At 33.3% G+C, this 19,951-nt stretch overlaps 1 protein-coding gene across 2 annotated transcripts in view; it reads right to left on the bottom strand.

Moving 5' to 3' along the window:
* Window positions 1-6: 6 nt before the first annotated feature.
* The window catches only part of LOC117172498, a 50,340-nt gene continuing 30,395 nt past the window's right edge, over window positions 7-19,951 (bottom strand). For both annotated transcript variants that reach the window (XM_033360495.1, XM_033360497.1), the window contains exon 3: window positions 7-244. In XM_033360495.1, coding sequence (XP_033216386.1) covers window positions 35-244 — 210 coding nt within the window. In that variant the 3' untranslated portion in view covers window positions 7-34. The remainder of the gene's footprint in view (window positions 245-19,951) is intronic.

Here is a 19,951-nt window from a genome sequence, read left to right as displayed (position 1 = left end):
CACTCAAGGACTTAAATACATTTTAAATAAAATTTCATTCAACAACCAGGTCAAAGTTGTCAATTTCCTGAAATGTTTTATTAACGTTCTTCGCCCATTCGTCCAGTTTCTTGTCTTCTTTGCACGTTTTTTTGGCCTTTTTCTTCATTTTCCTGTTTTCCACATCACAGTTTTCTTCGTTTTCGCTTACATCAGAGAAGCTAAATTTTTCAACTCTTTTGCGCTTGTAAATGGATTTTGGAGGCTAAACAAAACAAAGAAGTAAAGTACATTATTTTATTATCAAATTGCATGCTGATTATCAGTTTCTAAATGGCATAATGTACACAGTGTATATTATAGGTAGTTATTTACAGCTAAGATGTCAATATGTACGACAAGAGCAGCACCCATTCTTGACACCCCCTCCCCCACCCACAAGTCGTTGACACCCTTCTCTAGTTTTTCTGAAATAATAAGAGAATAGAGATACATAGCAATTTGTTTTTGATTTTTCTAAATTGTGCAGACATTTTTGCGTAATACGTATTTATCGTATGCTAAACAATGCCTTATGGGTTCTGAAATTAAAAAATTCAGACTTGCAATTCTTGGCGCCTACTTGCCAGGAATTGGTTCTTGAAATGATGTATAATTTTCTATGTCTGGCAAACGGAAAAAGTATGGTTATGTGCGTTTGTTGTTTTGTAAAAATAGAATGAAGGATCAAAGTAAAGACAAAAACAATATTCTAAAGTAAATAACTGGAGCTGTACTTAAGAATTATGTAAGTAATTATATAGTGATGTATGTTATTTATAAATAGAGTAAATTCACAACTTAGCGATGTAGACTTAACTACTCATCATTCTAATGCATCACTCGCAACTAGTCCGTCCAACAAAAATGACTGTGTAAATTACATTAATATAGAAAAAGAATCTTCGAATGTAATTTTTAACACTTCGGAAAATCTGTTAAATAACAATAAAGCTGATTTGAATAGTGTAGAGAGAAAATAAGTGTTTTGTAATCGGCGAAAAGAAATGTCCAAAAAAGCCAGAGAAGATAGTAATAGAAAAAATCCATACTTTTGGATTTTTCCCATGGCTTTTAAACGTTGGCAAATTGCTCCTCGGGCCACATTTAGTGTTTGAACCAATTGTTGTTGCGATTAGGTTGGGTCTTCATCCAATAACGCCGGCAATTCCTCGTCTTCGAACTTTTTCGCTGCACCAGGTTGTTCATTATCTGTTAAATCGAAATCTCCACTTTTAAATTGATCAAACCATGTCTCACATGTTCTAATCAATGGAGCATTTTCACCATACGTTTCTACCAGCAATCGATGAGCTTCAACTGCTTTTTTCTTTTGATGAAATAAGAAAAGCAACGAATGCCATAAATGCGATTTACTTGCAACGAAACACGACATATTCACTGAGGTAAACAACTATGATGCTATTATTTTGGCAGAATGGAATTGTGTATTTTTGAAGGTTATTGTCCATAGAAAAATATGACATAGATGCAGAAATTTCCCTATTAAATCAACTTTTCTGGGTATAAATTACCCTTGGTATTAAAATCATCTGGAAACAGCTCAGGTACGATATTTTTACGTATTTTGGGGCGCTGAATACGAAATTGACATCAGTTTTTCCACACCACGTCATGATTTTTCCCTAGACGCAGAAAATTCCCTACAAGATCAGCTTTGTCGGGTATGTAATAACCCTTGTTGTTGAAATCGTCTGGAAAAAGAACAGGCATGATATTTTTATGTATTTTGGGGCGCTGGACATGAATCTGACATCAGATTTTCCCCAGCACGTCATGATTTTCCCCGAGACGCGGAAAATTCACTTTAAAATCAGCTTTTTCGGGTGTAAAATAACCCTTATTATTAAAATCGTCTGGAAAAAGGTCAGGCAGTTGTTTTATGTATTTTGGTGCGAGAATACGAATATGATACTAGTTTCTCGTCATCACGTGGGGGTTTTCCCGTAGATGCGTAAAATTCCTTAGAAAATCAGTTTTTTCGTGTATTAAATTCATCTGGAAGGCAGCCTGAAAATCATATCTTCATCTATTCTGGTGTGCTGAATACGAATCTGAACTTGGTTCTTCCTCAGCAGGTCAGGCGTTTCCCCTAGATACGGTAAATTTCCTATGAACGCAATTCTCGCGGGTATGACGTTACCCTTATTACACTAAACAAGGGTTACTTCATACACAACAAAACTGATTTTCTAGGAAGTTTTCCGAGTCTATGGGAAAACCCAGAATTACGGGGGGGGGGCGTATGTCAAGATTCGTATTCAGCTCACCACAAAACATGTAGATACCATGACTGACCTGTTTGAGATGATTTCCATACCAAGGGTAATTTCATACCGGAAAATTCTTATCTTCTATGAAATTTTACTCGTCAAGGGGAAACCCTGAAGCGATGGGAGGAAACCATTGTTAAATTCATACTCAGCGAACCATAATACATAATTGCATTATGCTCTCACCTGTTTAAAGGCGATGTTAATACCAAGGGCAATTTTATATAAGAGAAAGGTGATTTTGTAGGGAAATATCCGCCTCTAGGCGAAAACTCTGATGAGCTTGGCGAAAACTAATGCAAAATTTTTACTCAAACACACAAAAATGTAAATGTATCATGCTCGGGTCTGTTTCCAGACGATTCCAATAATAAGAGTTATTTCATACTCGACAAAGGTGATTTTCTAGGGAATGTTCCGCGTCTAGGAGAAAATCCCGATGTGATGATGGAAAACTTGTCTCAGATTCGCATTCTGCGCACCAAGATACATAAAACATCATGTGTAATATTTTCCGGACGATTGCAATAACGAGGGTTTTTTCATACTCGACAAAGCTGCTTTTATAGGGAATTTTCCGCGTCTAGGGGAAAATCCTGACGTTCTGGGGAAAAAAATATGTCAGATTCGTATTCAGCGCCCTAAAATACGTATAGGTACCATACCCTGATCTCTCGCACAAACCACATTTTTTGTGGGCCTGTGTTGTTACATTTATCACACTTTATACACTTTCAAAAAATCGACATATACTCCCAAAATTTTAAGTCGATCTGAGCAAAACTCTCGAAGTTATTGTCTGGTTAGGCTCCTGTCCGGGCTTCTAAAACTTTAAACGCCTTTATCTCAAAACTACTTTTTCAAAGTTCGTGTTCACTGCCATTTCAAAACTACTTTACCGATTCAATTCAAACTTGGTACACATTTTGCACGTATAAAATACCTCCTCCCAACATTTAGTTAAATTTTTTTTGACATTAAGTATGTTTTCCACCCCTAAAATTGTAGAATTTTTCTTTGAAAATAGCAGATTACACTTTAGATAACCACCAAAAATTTTTAGATGCAAAAAAATTAATCAGAGAACGTTGGGGGGAGGATTTGATGATACTTTGACTAAATTTAAATGGTTTTTGATATCCGATCTTTTCCGACCGAGATACAGTGAACACAGCGAATTGTTTTTTTTCCAAGGTGTTCGCGGACAATCTCTGTTACCGGCTTGTTTTTAAATATTTTCAAATGAAAAAATTACAGAATATTGTCAAAAGTACACTTAATAATGTACAAAATTTTTTTTACATGTTCTTGCATATCCTACTAGAACCTAAAACAAATATAAAATATTTATGCCAAAGTTGAATTCAATCGGAGCATTTCGATTAAACCACCGCACAGTGGTCTGGAATAGGAATTTACTGTTCATAATCGTTCACAGGTCACATTTCTTAACCGATTTAAATTTTTTTCAGAAATGCTCAGCAATTAATTTTTAAGAGAATTGTGGTTTGCTTTTTGTTAATTTTTTTCACAGAGCGACAATGTATAAACAAATATAGTGACAAAATTGAACATTTTAGCATTGTGAATTTTTATCTCAAGAAAAAATACAGATAGAAACTCACTATCAGCCGGAATTATTGCACATGCATTCATAGAACATAATTAATTTTAATAATAAACAATATATATTGTTTATAACAATTAAGTTAAACAAGTCTCTTAATTAGCCGTTTCCTCGTAGAAAGAAATGTTTTTCTTCAATAATTATTAGAGTGACATTTATTGTGGTGACTAACCAACGAAATTAAATAAAGAATAATTCATATGATTGCTATAAACAATTTTTTAAGCAAAATATAATTTTTTTTTACATGCATAAAGGACGGTTTTCCACTGAAATTATCCGACAATAAACTAACAGTAATTACAAAATTGGATATGGGACATTAAATAATAATTTGCTTAATTGTTAATAACAATTTTAAAACAATACGTGACAATCTGCGGTTGGTCGTAGAAAAAAGTTATTTTTTCTTCAATCATTTTTGTGATAATCTTATTTGTGTTATTGAATCAATGAAAAAATTGATACTTATAATAATAATGAGATTATTATAAAAAACTTAAAATAAATAAATTACGATTCAAAACTCGAATCATTTTTAGATTCGAATTGTTCTATTAGATCATCGAGTTCTTGATCAAGTTCAACTTTAACTTTTTCCCATTCAGGCTTCAAGGATGCAATTAAAAGATCTGAGGACTCAAGGAGTTTGTGAATTCGGTCGTGCATAGTATGCAATCGAAAGATTTTTCGTGTGTTGAACTGTCGAATGTACTTGATATCCTTGTTCCTGGCTTCAGAAGCTGCTTCGGAATACATGCCAATTGGCAGCATAAAATTCTCCATAACTTTTCGCCCATGTAGCAGTATTTTATGAACTGAAGAAGGCATGTAATGTAGTACCATGGATATAAGCTCACATACAGTTTTGCTGTCCTAAAAGCATACTCGTTGAAAAAGAGAGGAGGAATTTTTTTGCTACTAACTAACATTTGTTGTATGTTTCTAAACATTTTAATGAGTTCTTTATTTACTCAAGTTATTTCTGACACTTGATCAACATTCGAGAAAAACCTATGAGCCGTATTACCACAATTAGAGTTGCCAGATCCTTGACTTGGTTGATCAATTATTAACCCCATCTTCTTTTGAAATTCGTTGCAAATTCTTTTCGTAGCTTCTTTCATCGTTTCTTTATCCTCTTTCTTGCATATGCTCCATTTGCAGATTTGTAACCGATAAGCAATATGTACTATACACTCCATGAACCTGATCCAGGCATGCAAAGTAGAAAGACCAAATTCTAAGCTGGATACAATTTCTTTCTTCTGTTTTACACGCTGTAGATCATTCATTTGTGATGGTGTCGCTTTGCAAATGTAGCAAGTAGAAGATGATGGAGTATCAGTGAGAGCTGTACAAACTTTTCCATCCAACAGTTAGCTTCATTTCTGTTGTCACTATATACACACCATTAGTCGTAGTAATTGTTGTGGGTCAAAGCTTCTGAACTGGTGTCTTAATATTTTTGATTTTCGATTTCGTTAATTCCTTTGTTTCCTTTGCATATTTAATCATGATAGGTATACAACGTTTTGGTGAGGAACTATAAGGATTCATCCAAACTGTTTCTCCCGTGTGCTTTACCCTCAACCATATTGGCACCATTGATGCTGTGAAAAAAGAGTCATCGGTCAAATCATTGTTATTAAACTTCTGATTGTATTTTGCATCATTTGACAGTCCATTGATGCCATATTTAATTTCAAAGTCCAAATAAGTGATCTTTAATCTATTCTCTGAAATCGGAAGGCATAAATTCGGATCTTTAAAAAGACGTTGAATAGTGTGATCAATAAGAGACTGGGTCTCAACCATGGCTCCTTCTTCCCATATTCGAATAATTGAAGGATAACAATCTTTTATAGTCTCTAATACATTCACATATGAAGGATAAATGTCATACTTTCTATCTTTGGCCTGTAAGTCAATAGTATTATATTGACACTTTGATAGTCTGACCTGTTGCATTGAAGCTAAAGCTTCTTCTGAAGAGTACGGCACATATGATTTAAAGTCAGATTTACCTGAAATGTTTAAATTTTCAGTATCGTTATAATTCAAATGTACGACTATAGCATTTGCAATTTTTTTTCTTCCACTCTTTCGTAAACTTCGCAGAAATGCATCCTGTATCTCAGCAGCCGTAAAACTCTCTTGAATGGACATTAATTTTTGTCTCTCTGTCGCAACAGAAGCATCTTCGAATTTTGTATCCAAACTTTTTCTTCCTCCTTTTGATTTTATCCCAGAAAAAGTAACAACGAATCAGTTTTTAGCCACTTTTCGAACCTCTTTTCAAACTGACTTTTTATACTTAAACATTCTTTCCATTTTTTCTGAAATATAGGTAAAAAATACAAATGCAAATGATTAGCTACTTTTTTAGATGCCCAGGATCAAGATTGTACTCAGTTTGCATGAAACTTAACAAACCTTGCACGTCAGTACTCTCATTGGCAATAAGAAAATCACAAAGGACCTTCTTACCTACCTTGAGTGTATCCATTTTTTATTAGAAATAATAATACAAACAATTGAAATGTACAAACCTGCAGAAGATATTTTAAAATGAAGCCAAAAGCAAATAATATAAAGATAATTTCATCGCAAACTCTCTAAGTTATATAAACGAAAATTGTGATTTCTCTTGCGAGAGCGCGTGCGAGAGATACCCACCTAGCGGTGAACCTGGCACTGTACTTTTTAGTTGAGTCACTTGTTCTTAATTTGTTTTTCATGAAGTTACGTACAAAAACTTCTGAATACGCAAGTACAGTGTTATTGCACCTCATTTTCATTTGTTCCTCATTTATTTTTCAAGAAGTTGCATAAGACAAATGAAAGATAGGTGACTTCTAAAAACGCAAGTACAGCGTTATTGCTATGGACAGTTTGCTACAGAAATTGTTATTAACAATTACGCAAATTATTATTTAATGTCACATATCCAATTTTGGAATCACTGTTAGTTTATTGTCGGATAATTTCAGTGGAAAACCGTCCTTCTTACATTAAAAAAAATAAATCATAGTTTTGTTAGAAAAATTGTTTATAACAATCATATAAATTATTCTTTATTTAATTTTGTTGGTTAGTCACCGCAATAAATGTCACTCTAATAATTATTGAAGAAAAACATTTTTTGCTACTAGGAAACGGCCAATTAGGAGACTTGTTTAACTAAATTGTTATAAACAATCTATATTGTTTATGTTTGATAAAGCTTAAAGTATATAAATGGCTTCAAAGACGATTGTGAATCATTTTTGTTCAGAAAAATCAATTCAGCTATGAAAAAAACTCTTTTATAAAAAATTTGTTTATAGAAATTGCTTATAATAATTAAGTTAAATATTATTTAAATTAATTATGTTCTATGAATGCATGTGCAATAATTCCAGCTGATAGTGAGTTTCTACCTGTATTTTTTTTAGATAAAAATTCACAAAGCTAAAATGGTCAATTTTGTCACTATATTTGTTTATATATTGTTGCTCTGTGGAAAAAATTTAAAAAAAGCAAACCACAATTCTCTTAAAAATTAATTGCTGAGCATTTCTAAAAAAAACTTTTAAATCGGTTAAGAAATACGACCTGCGGGCGATTATGAACAGTAAATTCCTATTCCAGACTACTGTGCACCGTGCGATAGACCCCTCGACATGGAGCCCCGCCGCAAAAAGATCGCTAACTCTTTTCCAAGTCTTTTCAAAACCGAATTGTAATTCTCAACCAATTTTTCCTTCGACAAGGATCCTCTTTCTCGGAAGGAAAATAGTCTCTTTTAAAGGAAATCTACAGTTTATTCCATTCAGCCTTGACGGGACGCATTTTTCCATTTTTTTCAGCCCTCTTAAGTTCAATGAAAACTGTCAGAAAAATTGTTTGATAGATCAATATCTACGTAGAATTTCACGATATTTCCGAAACTGCCATTGGATTTAAAGAAAAACGTAATCTGAATAGGTTACCTTCGTTTTTTAGAGCAAATTCGTGATACAAAGAAATGTCTTTTGTCTAAATCGATGCTTTCGGATCGAAATCAAAGACGAATTTGTTCGAAAAGTAAATATATCGCGTCCTCGAATTTTTTTCTTTCGTGACCAAGTGATTCCACGCAGAAAATCAAATTGTAACTATTCAAAATGGCGCCTCAAAGTTAAACATTTTAGATGATATAGTAGTTGTTGCACATAAAAATCAATTTCTCACAAATTCACTTGAAAATTTGTAGAAGGGGGTTTTGCAGGTCGCTCATTATGAATCCGAGATCTAATTTGACAAATTAAAAATGCGCATCTAAAATGGCGGCCAAAAAAATTTAATTACGTGTATTGGTATGATAATGTATACTAAGGTGTAGTTCGAGATGCTGAGGACGAACCTAATGTCAGATTTGAAAAATTCAAAATAGCTGATCCAAAATGGCGATTGAAAAAAATTGAATTTCATGTATGTGAATGATAATATGTACTTTAGGGTCTCTTGGAACGCTGATACGAATCCGATGTCCGATTCGACAAAACAATAAAAATAATACAAAAAAAAACCTGTAAGAACTTCCAGCAATGTGGTAAACGATCTCAGCATATGTGTGAACAATGCAATATTTACTATTGCATGACTTGCTTTACTTCTTCTCATAAACCAGTTGAGTAGTTCGTTTACACAAAAATATTCTAAAAATTTAAATAAAAAAAAAACACAAAAATATAAAAAATTAAATTAAATAAAAAAAAATGTTAAAAAAAGCTCTCTTATACGTTTACCGCCACGAGGTTAGAGCTGGGCAAAGTCAATGAAATTTACTTTGACGGCTAAGAAACGTATGCATTAATCACTTTTTAGGTCTTTTTACTACTCATTAATTCCTGAGCAACAAAAATAATCATAAAAATATTTTTGTTTAGGTCTTTTCTTATTTTTTTCGGCCATATTGGGTCCGCGATTTAAAATTTTTCAACTTTTACCGGAGATTCGTAATCAGCAACCCAAAAGACCCCTTAGTACACATTATTATACCAATACGCGTAATTAAAATTTTTGGCCGCCATTTTGGATTTGTCCAATTTGATCTCGGATTCGTAATCAGCGACCTCCAAAACCCCCTTCTACAAATTTTCAGGTGAATTTGCGAGAAATCGACTTTTATGATGAAAAACTACTATAGCGTCTAACATTTTTAACTTTGAGATACCATTTTAAAAAGTAATGCTTTTTCGCTACAAATTTGACTCTGTAGCAGAAAGGTAACTTATTGTATACTATTCAGATTTGGGTATTTGTTTTAATTTAATATTTTGGTGTGAAAAAAACTGAAATTTTTTCTGGGTAAACATTAAAATTAATTTTTTTTTATATAAAAATTCATTTGTTTTAAGAGAAATTTTATTTTCCTTGCACAAAAATGGAACTGTATAATTGAAAATTGTACTGCTTTGTTGAAAATTTAACTGTTTCATAGGAAATTTACTTTTTGTTTAAAATGTATACTTTAATGTTGAAAAGTCTCGTTTGTTACAAAAAATTCATCTGTTTTCGTACAAATTTTTATCTTTCTTGAATAAAAATTTAACTGTTTGGTAGAGAATTAAACTGTTTTGTTAGAAATAAATATTTTTAGTTAAAAAAATTTGTCCTTTTAGAATGAAAATTCCATTTTTGTCGTAGAAATTTATTTTCTGTTTAAAAATTCATATTTTGATCGTGAAAGTCAACTGAAATCTTTCGTAATAGAAAATTCAACTTCAAAAAAAAATTTTTTTACTGAAGGCAATTATAACAATTTAGAAAAACTTTTATTTCTTTCATGAGTAAAAAATCTTTATTTGCAGAAAATTCGTGATTTTTGTTTATATTTTTTATAAATTTCATCTTTTTTTGATTGAAATATAAAGTATGATACTTTTTAGTTGGGGGTTTATCTTTTTAGGTTGAAAATTTAACTTCTGATTGGAAAAGCCTTTTTTTGTTTAAAATTGATTTTTCAACTGAAAATGTAATTAGTTTTACATTTATTGAAGATTGAACTTTTTTATTAAAAAATTTTCTTTTTTCAGTTAAAAAAAAACATTTTCTTGATATGAAATTTCATGTTCTTCAATTAAAATGTATCCAAAAATGCATGGTAAAATTTTTTTGCATGCTAGAGAAAAAGGACCCCCACCCCCCCATTTTATTCCAAATCCGAAAAAATAATTTCCATATTTTTTTTTTATTTTGATAGGTGCCGGTTTTAACTTGAAGTTTCCCATGTAAAAATGCATGGGGAAAAATCACTTTTTTGAGTTTTCATAATAATTTTTTAGGGTTTGAAAAAATGTAACGGGAAAGTATGGGGCCTGTAGAGAATTATTCAACGAAGAATTTCATCTATCACACATATGGGTTTGACACCCCTAACACACCCCCACGAGTACCTGAAAATTACCCTGAAAAAAAAATGTCAATTCTTCATGAAATCAACCTTTTGAAAAATTTATTCTCGTCTTTTTTAATTAAAATTATAAATATTGGTCTAGTGGAATATTTATTATTAGAATTATTAGAATTAGCCAATGATAATAAATATGCCACTAGACCAATAGTAATAGTTTTAATTTAAAAAAATACGAGAACAGTGCTCATAAAGTCGATTTCATGAAGAATTGACAGTTTTTGTTTTAAGGGTTGTTTTCAGGTACTCGTGAGGGTGTGTTAGATATGTCAACCCCACATGTCTGATACATAAAATTCTTCGTTAGATAATTCTCAACAGGTCCCCATACTTTCAGTCACATTTTTTCAAACCCGAACAAATTATTCCAGAAACTAAAAAAAGTGATTTTTCCTCATGCATTTTACATGGGAAACTTCAACTCAAAACCGGCACCTATCAAAATAAATTAAAATTATGGAAATACGTTTTTCGGATTTGGAATAAAATGGGGGGGGGGGGCATTTTTCAAAAGCATGCAAAAAAATTTTTCCATGTATTTTTGGATACATTTAAACTGAAGAACATGAAATTTCAAATCAAGAAAATATTTGTTTTAACTGAAAAAAGACAATTTTTAAATAAAAAATGTGAGATAGGTGGTTACAGTCTGTAACGGAATCAATACGACGATCCAGCAAAAGCTTCGTGCACCCTAAGAACACAGAGCGACCCAAGGACTACGGCCTTCTGCATTTTGCCCGCAAGTGTTTTGGCATATTGTTGACACGCAGGGATGCTTTTTAGGCCATTAGCGAGTGAAAGCTTGGCTATGACGTTTTTGTCAGCTGATGCCGAAGATTCGATAACTAACATGGTTCACTTCTCGAAGTCAAGAAGAATCATGTCAGGCCTCGACTGAGCAACAGAAACAATTGTCGAGAATATAAAGTTCCAGTATATGCGACACTTCCCATTCTCGACAATTGACTTGATTTCCCTAGGAGCGTTTAGAGAAGCGATATTAAGGTTAATGCCGTAAGAGTGACAGAGATGGTAATAAAGCACTCTTAGAGCCGCATTGTGCCTTTGAGTGTAGGTCGTTCCCGCGTGAGTTGAGCAATTAGATAGTATGTGAGCTAAATGCTCGGGGTGTGCATGTCACACCCTGCAGCTATCATCAGGAATTGCTATGCTCAAAATGTGGCGACGGTCTGTTAAGGTAGAAATGACACCGTCTTGGCATGCAAAAATGAAACCCTCCGTACCAGAATTCAATCCGGGCGATTTAAGGAAAGCAAACGTTAGCTCATAAGACATTGACTGATCCTTCACATTTCTGTGGAAGATACCGTGCATCCTCTTATAGAGGAGCTGTTCACGAAAGTTTTTCTCTTGCGCTTTCTTAATCCGGGATTTCAGGAGTGACTACTCGAGATAGATAAAATTTCATGCATTTTGCTCACCCCTAACACTGAAGTCCGAGTGTTTCAGCAGCCTCCTCTGCTGCTTTGTACAGAAACGCTCCTTTGCCCACTTCTTCGTGATTCGTTCATGTGCATAAACTTTCTTGTCCCGATATCAAGGGAGCTCGTTCTTCGTCCATGGAACTACTCCAAATGAATAGAGTACTACCGGGACGGCAAGCATGTTCGTTGCAGATACTTTGTTCCTCGCCGACAGTTCGGAAGACCAAATTTGCCGGATGAGACGTTTGTATCTGCTTCGGAGAGTATCCTTTATAGATATCACATCCTGAATGCGGCTCTGTGGCACGCCCAGGTATGTATAAATCTCTCCAGCGCAAAGGTGTCGTATGGCGCTTCTATCAACGAGCTCAGGATCTTCAGGGGTGCCATTAAGTTTTCCTCGCTTCAAATAAACCTTGGCGCATTCGTCTAACCCAAATTCGATTCCAATTTCCTTAGTATATCGTTCGACAATCCCTAGAGCTAGATGTAGTTGCTCTTTGTTTTTAGCATAGATCTTAAGATCGTCCATTTAAAATACATGAGTGACCTTGTACTTTCGATCTGCAGGTTTGCCGCACAAGTACCCGTCGGAATAGCGAAGTGCTAGAGATAGTGGCAATAATGTAAGACAAAAGAGGAGTGGGCTAATGGTGTCGCCCTGAAAGACACATCTCTGAAAGGTGACCTTGTTAGTTGCTACACGATTTTTCCAGATGAGATAGTAAATCTGGTTTTCCAAAGCGGCATCAATCTCTCCATGCACCTAACTATTTGCGGATGAACCTTTAAGATTTCCAAAAGACAAATGATAAGTCTATGGAAGGTCGAATCGAAAGCTTTCCGATAATCAATCTAGGCCATCGATAGGTCAAGCTGGTAGAATGCTGCATCTTTGCAGGCACAGCTATCGATGAGCAGGTTCTCCCGACATCCCGCTACGCCTTTCTTTGAGCCTCGTTGTTCATACATTTCTTGTCACACAGGTTCAATTCCCCGAACAATCCTATCATTTAGGATAGCTGTGAATATCATATAAAGTGTTTTCAGACAAGTGATTGGCCTAAAATTCTTCGGGTCAGCTAAGCTGCCTATTTTCGGCAGGTGTATTGTGCGCCCTTCCACCAACTACTCCGGAATCGGCTCTTCCGACTTTAAATATGAGGTGAAAATACGGGCCAAATGCTGATGGGTTGAAGAAAACTTCTTCCACCAGAAGGTTTGGATACAATCTGGTCCCGGTGCGGAATAGTTCTTCATCCCTCTTGATACTTTTTTCATCTCTTGCCCAGCCTATCTTTATGGCAAGTTGATGCATTCGTCTTTTGGTCTTATGATCAAACGTTGGTTTTGTTTTACGGTTCGCATCGGCCAAAGCTCTCGCTGCATTATACACATAATAATTGATAGCCCAGAGGTCGGATTCTCCGGAAAAATGTACACGAAGCTCGTCAACGATTTCAGCCAGATCTTTAGGCTTGAGAGAAATCTTGATGTTGATGTTTCTTCGGGTCATAAGGCATCACTCTTCCTCTATTGGATGCCTGCCCGCGGTTGGTCTTAGTGTCGGCTCTGTTTCTCTGTTGCAGGCTTGTTCTAGCTGTGCCCGGTATCCCAGAGTCACCGTTCTAGACACCTCACCCAGGTGCCATTCAGCTTTCGGCACGGTTTTCACACCTCCGCTTGGGGGTTAATTCCTTCGGGACCACCCCTGGACAATTGTCCGCGACTGCCTATTTATTTTTGTAACTATATTCAGCAGAAACCCTTGGTAAAGGGACCCTCTATGCGCAACCCGAGGAAGCGTTCGGTGGCTTGTTTTTTTTTTTTAACTAAAAAATACCATTTTTAAATACATGCATATATATTTTTTTTAGATTCAATTTTTGTAGGGAAAATTGGTCTTTTGGCTTGAAGGTTCAACAATTTAAAAAAACTTATTTTCTGTCATGAGACAACAAATTTTATTTGTTGAAAATTCGTCATTTTGGTTTACATTTTTTATAAATTTCATCTTTTTTAATTGAAATATAAAGTATGACACTTTTTAGTTGGTTACTAGTAGGTTAAAAATTTATTTATTTTGTTGAAAATACATGCAAACAGTACTGTTTAGCACAGTTCTTGTATAGAAAGACATACCTGTGAGTTGTATGTGAATCTCAATTCGCTACTGTTAAAAATCAATTTGAGGAAAACATTGAGATAATTATTCAGAAAATAAAAAATGTCATTCACTACACTCATGTTTCGTATGTCATTCTATTATGTAAATAATATAAATAATTTATATTTAATTTACAAATTACCTCGAAAATTAAAAGTAAATATAATTTCGTTCTTAAAATTTTTTTAATTCTCATTTTCTCAATTTTGAATTGCTCACATTGGATTTTGAACTCGATGGGAAAAGTAAATAAAGCGTTCGAAAAAAAAGTCAGAAGACGCAGAAAGAAATAAGATTCAGGGCTTCAGGTATTCGACGCCGGAGTTTGCAGTAGGATAAAAAACGCAGTAGAACTCCGGCCGAAGTTAATGCCTACTGCTTCCTCCGGCGGCCGGAGGGAGCAGGAGCCGAAGTTTAAAACTCGAGTCCGGCAAGTAGCCTGCCTTCCAGAGGGCAAACAGTAGCCGAAGTAATACGAATGTGCAACAAAGTATATACTTTTTCAACCAAATTGTTAAAACTCTGACTAAAAAAGGAATTTTCAACCAGAAAATTATATCATTTTAAGAAAAAAGTTCATTTTCTACCAAGTAGTTAATTTTTCAATGAAAAGTTTTACTTTTAACTAAATAGTTGAATTTCCTACCAAAATAGATAAATTATCAAACAAAAGGATGCATCATTAACAACAATGTTTACTTGCTCCCAAATATTTTTATTTCCTAACAATTTTATATATTTTCAAACCAAAAATACAAATCTTCACAAAACCGAATTTATTTTATTAAGAGTTCAACACTCAATCCAATAGTTTAATTTTAAAATAAAAAGATGATTATATTCAACTACAAACAATTTCTTAAACAAGAAGATCCATTTACTACCAAAAAAAGAAGAATTTTGGACAAAACACATGATTTTTCAACGATATACTTGTATTTTCAACTGAAAAAGATAACTTTTCAAGAACTGGAATTTACAAATAAAATGTCCGTTCAAATAATTAATTTTCGACCAAAATTTAAACAAATTTTCCAACCAAATAATGAACTTTAAACCAAATAGTTGAATTTTCAACCTAAACTATAAATTAATTATCAAAAAGATTCATTTCAACAAAATACATTAATTTTCAACTACAAAAGATAAATTGTCAATCAATAGGTATAATAAATCAGTTTTCCGTTAGAAAAATAAGTTCTCAGCCACGAAGATTAAATTTCTCTAAAAAATATACAATTTCCACAAAAAGCGGAATAATTGCAATTTTAGTTACATATGTGACATGCGCCGAAGAAAGGGGGCTTACTCTAAAAAAAATCGAAATCAAGGTTTTTGCACATTTCGATCATTTTCGAGCTGCTTTTTTAAACGAAACCATTGTGGAAAATATCCAAGCGTTATTATTGCTAATAATTGAGTCGTTAGGTACCCGAGAAATCGGGATATGACTCGAGAGCTCGAGATTCCGTGAAACACCTCCCACCACTCACCACCCCATCTACGTGTCTCATCTATACCCCGTCTGTGAGCTGCGTCTACGACCTATCTCCTTCCGAGAGAATGTAGTGATAAGTGGAAAGAGAAGATTTCGTGAGTCTTCCCTCTCTCCCAAAAGTCCGGTCTATTGGGTCGACTTCAACCGCTGGCCCTGAAAAATCTCACTTTTCATAGTAAGCCCCCTTTTCTCGGCGTACGTCACATATGTTAAATTTTAAATCAAATGAAAAATGTAAGTGTATTTTTAAATTTATTTATGGAAATACATGAATTGTCAACAGTAAACGAGAAATTTCGAAACAAAAATAGAATAGAATTATTCTGAAAGAACGTTCAAAATAAAAAGTACGGTTAAATGGGAAATATTAAAAAATTGAGAAATGAACAATATTTAAAATGTCAATTGGACTGTTTGAGATTCCACAATGTTGAACGTTTCTGTACAATAATTAGATTTTGATGGTCTACGTTGTCTACAATATGGTAAAAAAATGTTGTCCGCGGTGACAATGAATCTGAATTTTATTTTTTATTTTAGACAATTGTGTCTAATCAATGTTTACGGCGAATCATAATTTTTTTACTGTCATCAAAATGCATATTCGGATAATTTTAAAAGCTTTTAATTTGGAATATACAATTCTGTGTTCAAAGTCATCTCCTCCCTGTCGAATTTATCTGAACTCTGAAGTAGAAAAATTTTGGATTAAAACTTTAAATTTTGAAAGCTTGTATTAAATAATTGCGCTAACGTCACAGTAGCTACAATCCTCTCTTGATTTACACGTATTGCAAGTTCATTTACACGTATTGAATGTTGATTTCCACGAAAATTTGTCATTTTTGTGTTGAAAATTCAACTATTTGGTAAAAAATTCATTTGTTTAGTAGAAAACTTAATTCGTTTCTTGCATAAATAAATCGAAAACTTATGTTTCTAACTGAAAACTGAATTATTATACCTATTGATTGACAATTTATCTTTCTTTACTCAAAAATTTATGTTTTGTTGTAAATGAATATTTTTGGTAATTATCTTTTGGGTTGAAAATTCAATGGTTTGGCTTAATGAATAATGTAATTATTTTTTAATAAAAAAATTTTATCTTCTTGGTTAATAAATTCTTTTTTGTTGAATATATTCATCTTTGTTTTGAAAATACAACTATTGCTTTAAAATATTTTAACAATTTGGTTGAAAAATTATATATTTTGTTTGCACATTCGTATTTTTTTTATGAAAATTAATCTTCTTCACAAAAAATTTAACTATTCCATTATCGGTTGAAATCTTATCTTTTTTTTTAGTACAGAAGCTTACACTATTTGTTTGATAACTTGTGTTTTTTTTAATAAACCAGCCATCTTGGTTAACAGAGCATCTTTTTGGTTGAATATTCAACTATTTGGTTGAATGTGAGACTGTTTGGTTGAAAATTCATGTTTTGAGCTTCATCCCTTTAGTTGACATTAATTCATCTCTTTGGTTAAAAATGTAACTATCTTGTTTGCCACAAAATAGTGCATCAATCCTGAGCAACAGCACATTCATTGTGAGGCATGCAGCTGTATTTAAAACAAAGGTTGAAGAAAAAAAGAAAAAATGATAAGTTTCGAGTTTTCAATTGAAAATTATGGAAAAAGAATTGCTTCAAATAAGGCTACGAATTGCATACCCTTAAAAAGTATAATCTTGAAACTGAAGTAACTTGCAATTCCACATTTTTCCGATTCAAGAAGATGCAACATCTTTCTTCCATATTTTTTGTCGTAGAATCTGAGAAAAGAGGATAAGTTACGAAAACTCCTAACAGAAATTGATCGGATTAACCGATTTTCCTCTTTCTTTTTTAGATCGTCTCGTTGTTGTCTAATGTATCTATTTTTTTTTAATTTCCTCAACCGGCTCTTATCTCTAATAATATAAAGGCTGAGTGAGGCATGACAGGCACTCAATCAAATCCTGAGCTCGATCCTGGGTTTTACGATGTTTAAATTATCGTCGAAGAAATAACACTCTAGTTAAATTCGGAAACGACCGTCCCCGAACACCTTTCACCATGTGTACACTCATGGTAGCCGTTTGATACTTCCCAGGCTTTAAGCAAGATGGGATGTTGCGGTAAAGAAATAGTTATTGTTTCGTCACAGTTTTTTTTAATGCGGAAAAATCTAAATATACTTAAATCCGCGCGAAATGGTTTCTTTTTTTTTATTAAATAAGAAGCTAAATTTATGCACTATTGATCTTTATCAGATAACTAGAAATCAACATTTTTCAGAAATATTGCACTAGCTTTACAAAACAACGAAAAAAGCTATATCTATGATCAAATTCAAATTTTCCCACGCTACTTAGTTCATCGAGTTTATAGCATAGTTCTTCAAAATCAGTTCTTTCCGATTTGCATACACTTTTTAACCGTAATAAAATACTATTATTCATGTGTATTTTTACACATGTATGACATACAAATTCCCTCCCTATATACGTTTTGCATTCTTGAAATAATCTGAGACTAAACCAGATTTGTTGATACAACTAATAGTTACTTATACAGACACATGACATTCATTACTAGAGATGATTATTAATTTTTTAAATGATTTGAGCGATTTCATCTACTCTTACGTTTGGTGCCGTTGTTTCAACTACATACACTAAAATAAACTGTATCATTGATTCGTCCAAAGAATCTATCTCTAAAATTTCATCGTTTAAAAAGAATCGGATGGTCAAAACAAAAATCAGATAACGAACAAACATCCAGACATCGAAATAATAGACGCAGACGTTGAAAATGGTTGAATAATGATTTGCGATTTTTAATCAAACGGATTGAATAGTGAGAGGCGAGGGAAGTCACTTTAAACAAGCAGCCTGAAGAGTGAGAGGCAAGGGAACACCCTGTAATCAAGCACTCCGACTAGTGAGTCCAGGGGACTCATTTTAATCTAGCACCCCAAAGGGAACATAATCCGGTTACGTCCACGTCGTTGTTCCTGGTTAGTGCTAAAAATAGAAAGTATTCAAATCTACAAAAGAATTAAGCCATTTTTACATATTCAACCTTCATTTGACCTTGTTATGAGCTTTACGAAATTACCGTTTCCCGTCTTTTTAAGTCCGGGGTCAAAATAATGGTTTTTATTTTAAAAAATCACTTTAGGCTCTAAATGGCCTTAAAAATCCCATTCAAGGCCGAAGTCATTGGTACCTTTGCGTAATCCCCTTTGCCCCCGACAACTTTGGTATGAAACATTTTGATGTATTTAGTCCACGAAATGCAGTATTTAGACGATATTTCTAGAATTTTCCAAGCCTTTTAGAGTTTTTCGTATCCCGGCTCCGGGAATATGATAATTAAAATTTTTCGAAATGTTTAAACAATTATTGTTTAAACAAATTTACCAAAAAATTACTTTATTTTCGTTTCTCTTTCATAATTGCAGGCTCATTTAAGGCTCCAGAAATATCATCAACTGAAAGTCGCGCCATATTTCCTTTGCCCTTTTTTTTGTCATATATGGTGTTGTGCCACCTTGTCGTTATAAAAAAAAATGTGAAGAGAATCATCAAACCCATTAGTACCCCTCGCATAATTTAGGGGTCATTGAGGACTAATTTGAACACGAAGTCCCAAATTTTAGGCTCTATTATTTTTTGTAAAAAATATGGTTTGAAATAGCCTAACATTAAGTTAAAAGAATATATATTAGCGATTAAAAAAAATGTTTAATTATCATATTCCCGGAGCACTAAATGACGCCTAAATTATTCTTAGCGGTCAACTTTCTGTAAAAACATTTTTAGTACGTTTGACAGCAATCTTCAACCAACTTCATGTTAAGCTATTGCGAAACATTATTTTTTACGAAAAATAATTATATCAAAATTCGGCCAGCTTAGCGTTAAGCTAGCGCAAACACTATATTTGCAAAAAATAAAAAAGCCCAACATTTGAAACTACGAGCCCAACTTAGTCCTCAATGAGCCCTAAATTATGCAAATGTGTTATTATGTGTGAATTAAATGTGTTTTATGGTTTTCTTCGCATCTTTTTTATAACGTTAAGGTGGCACAACACCATATATAACCAAAGAAAGGGCAAAGAAAATATCGCACGACTTTTGGTCGATAATATTTCAGGAGCCTTAAATGAGCCTGAAATGATGCAAGAAAAACGAAAATAAAATGATTTTTTGGTAAATTTGATCAAACAAAAATTGTTAAAACATTTTTTTTTTAATTTTTAATTATCATATTCCTGGAGCCCTGAATTATTCTATTAGGTGAATTTTCAGTAAAATCATTATTAGCACGTTTTACAGGAATGTTCGGCCAGCTTAACGTTAAGCTACAGTCTGTCAAGTTAAAGCGTGGGTAACTTTTTTGGTAAAATATTTTATTTAAACGCATGTTTCTACATGGAATTACATTTGTCAAGGTGTCGAGCA

The sequence above is a fragment of the Belonocnema kinseyi genome, chromosome 5 (assembly GCF_010883055.1).
Source record: "Belonocnema kinseyi isolate 2016_QV_RU_SX_M_011 chromosome 5, B_treatae_v1, whole genome shotgun sequence".
Lineage (NCBI taxonomy): Eukaryota > Metazoa > Arthropoda > Insecta > Hymenoptera > Cynipidae > Belonocnema > Belonocnema kinseyi.
This window is presented reverse-complemented; position numbering and strand designations above follow the sequence as displayed.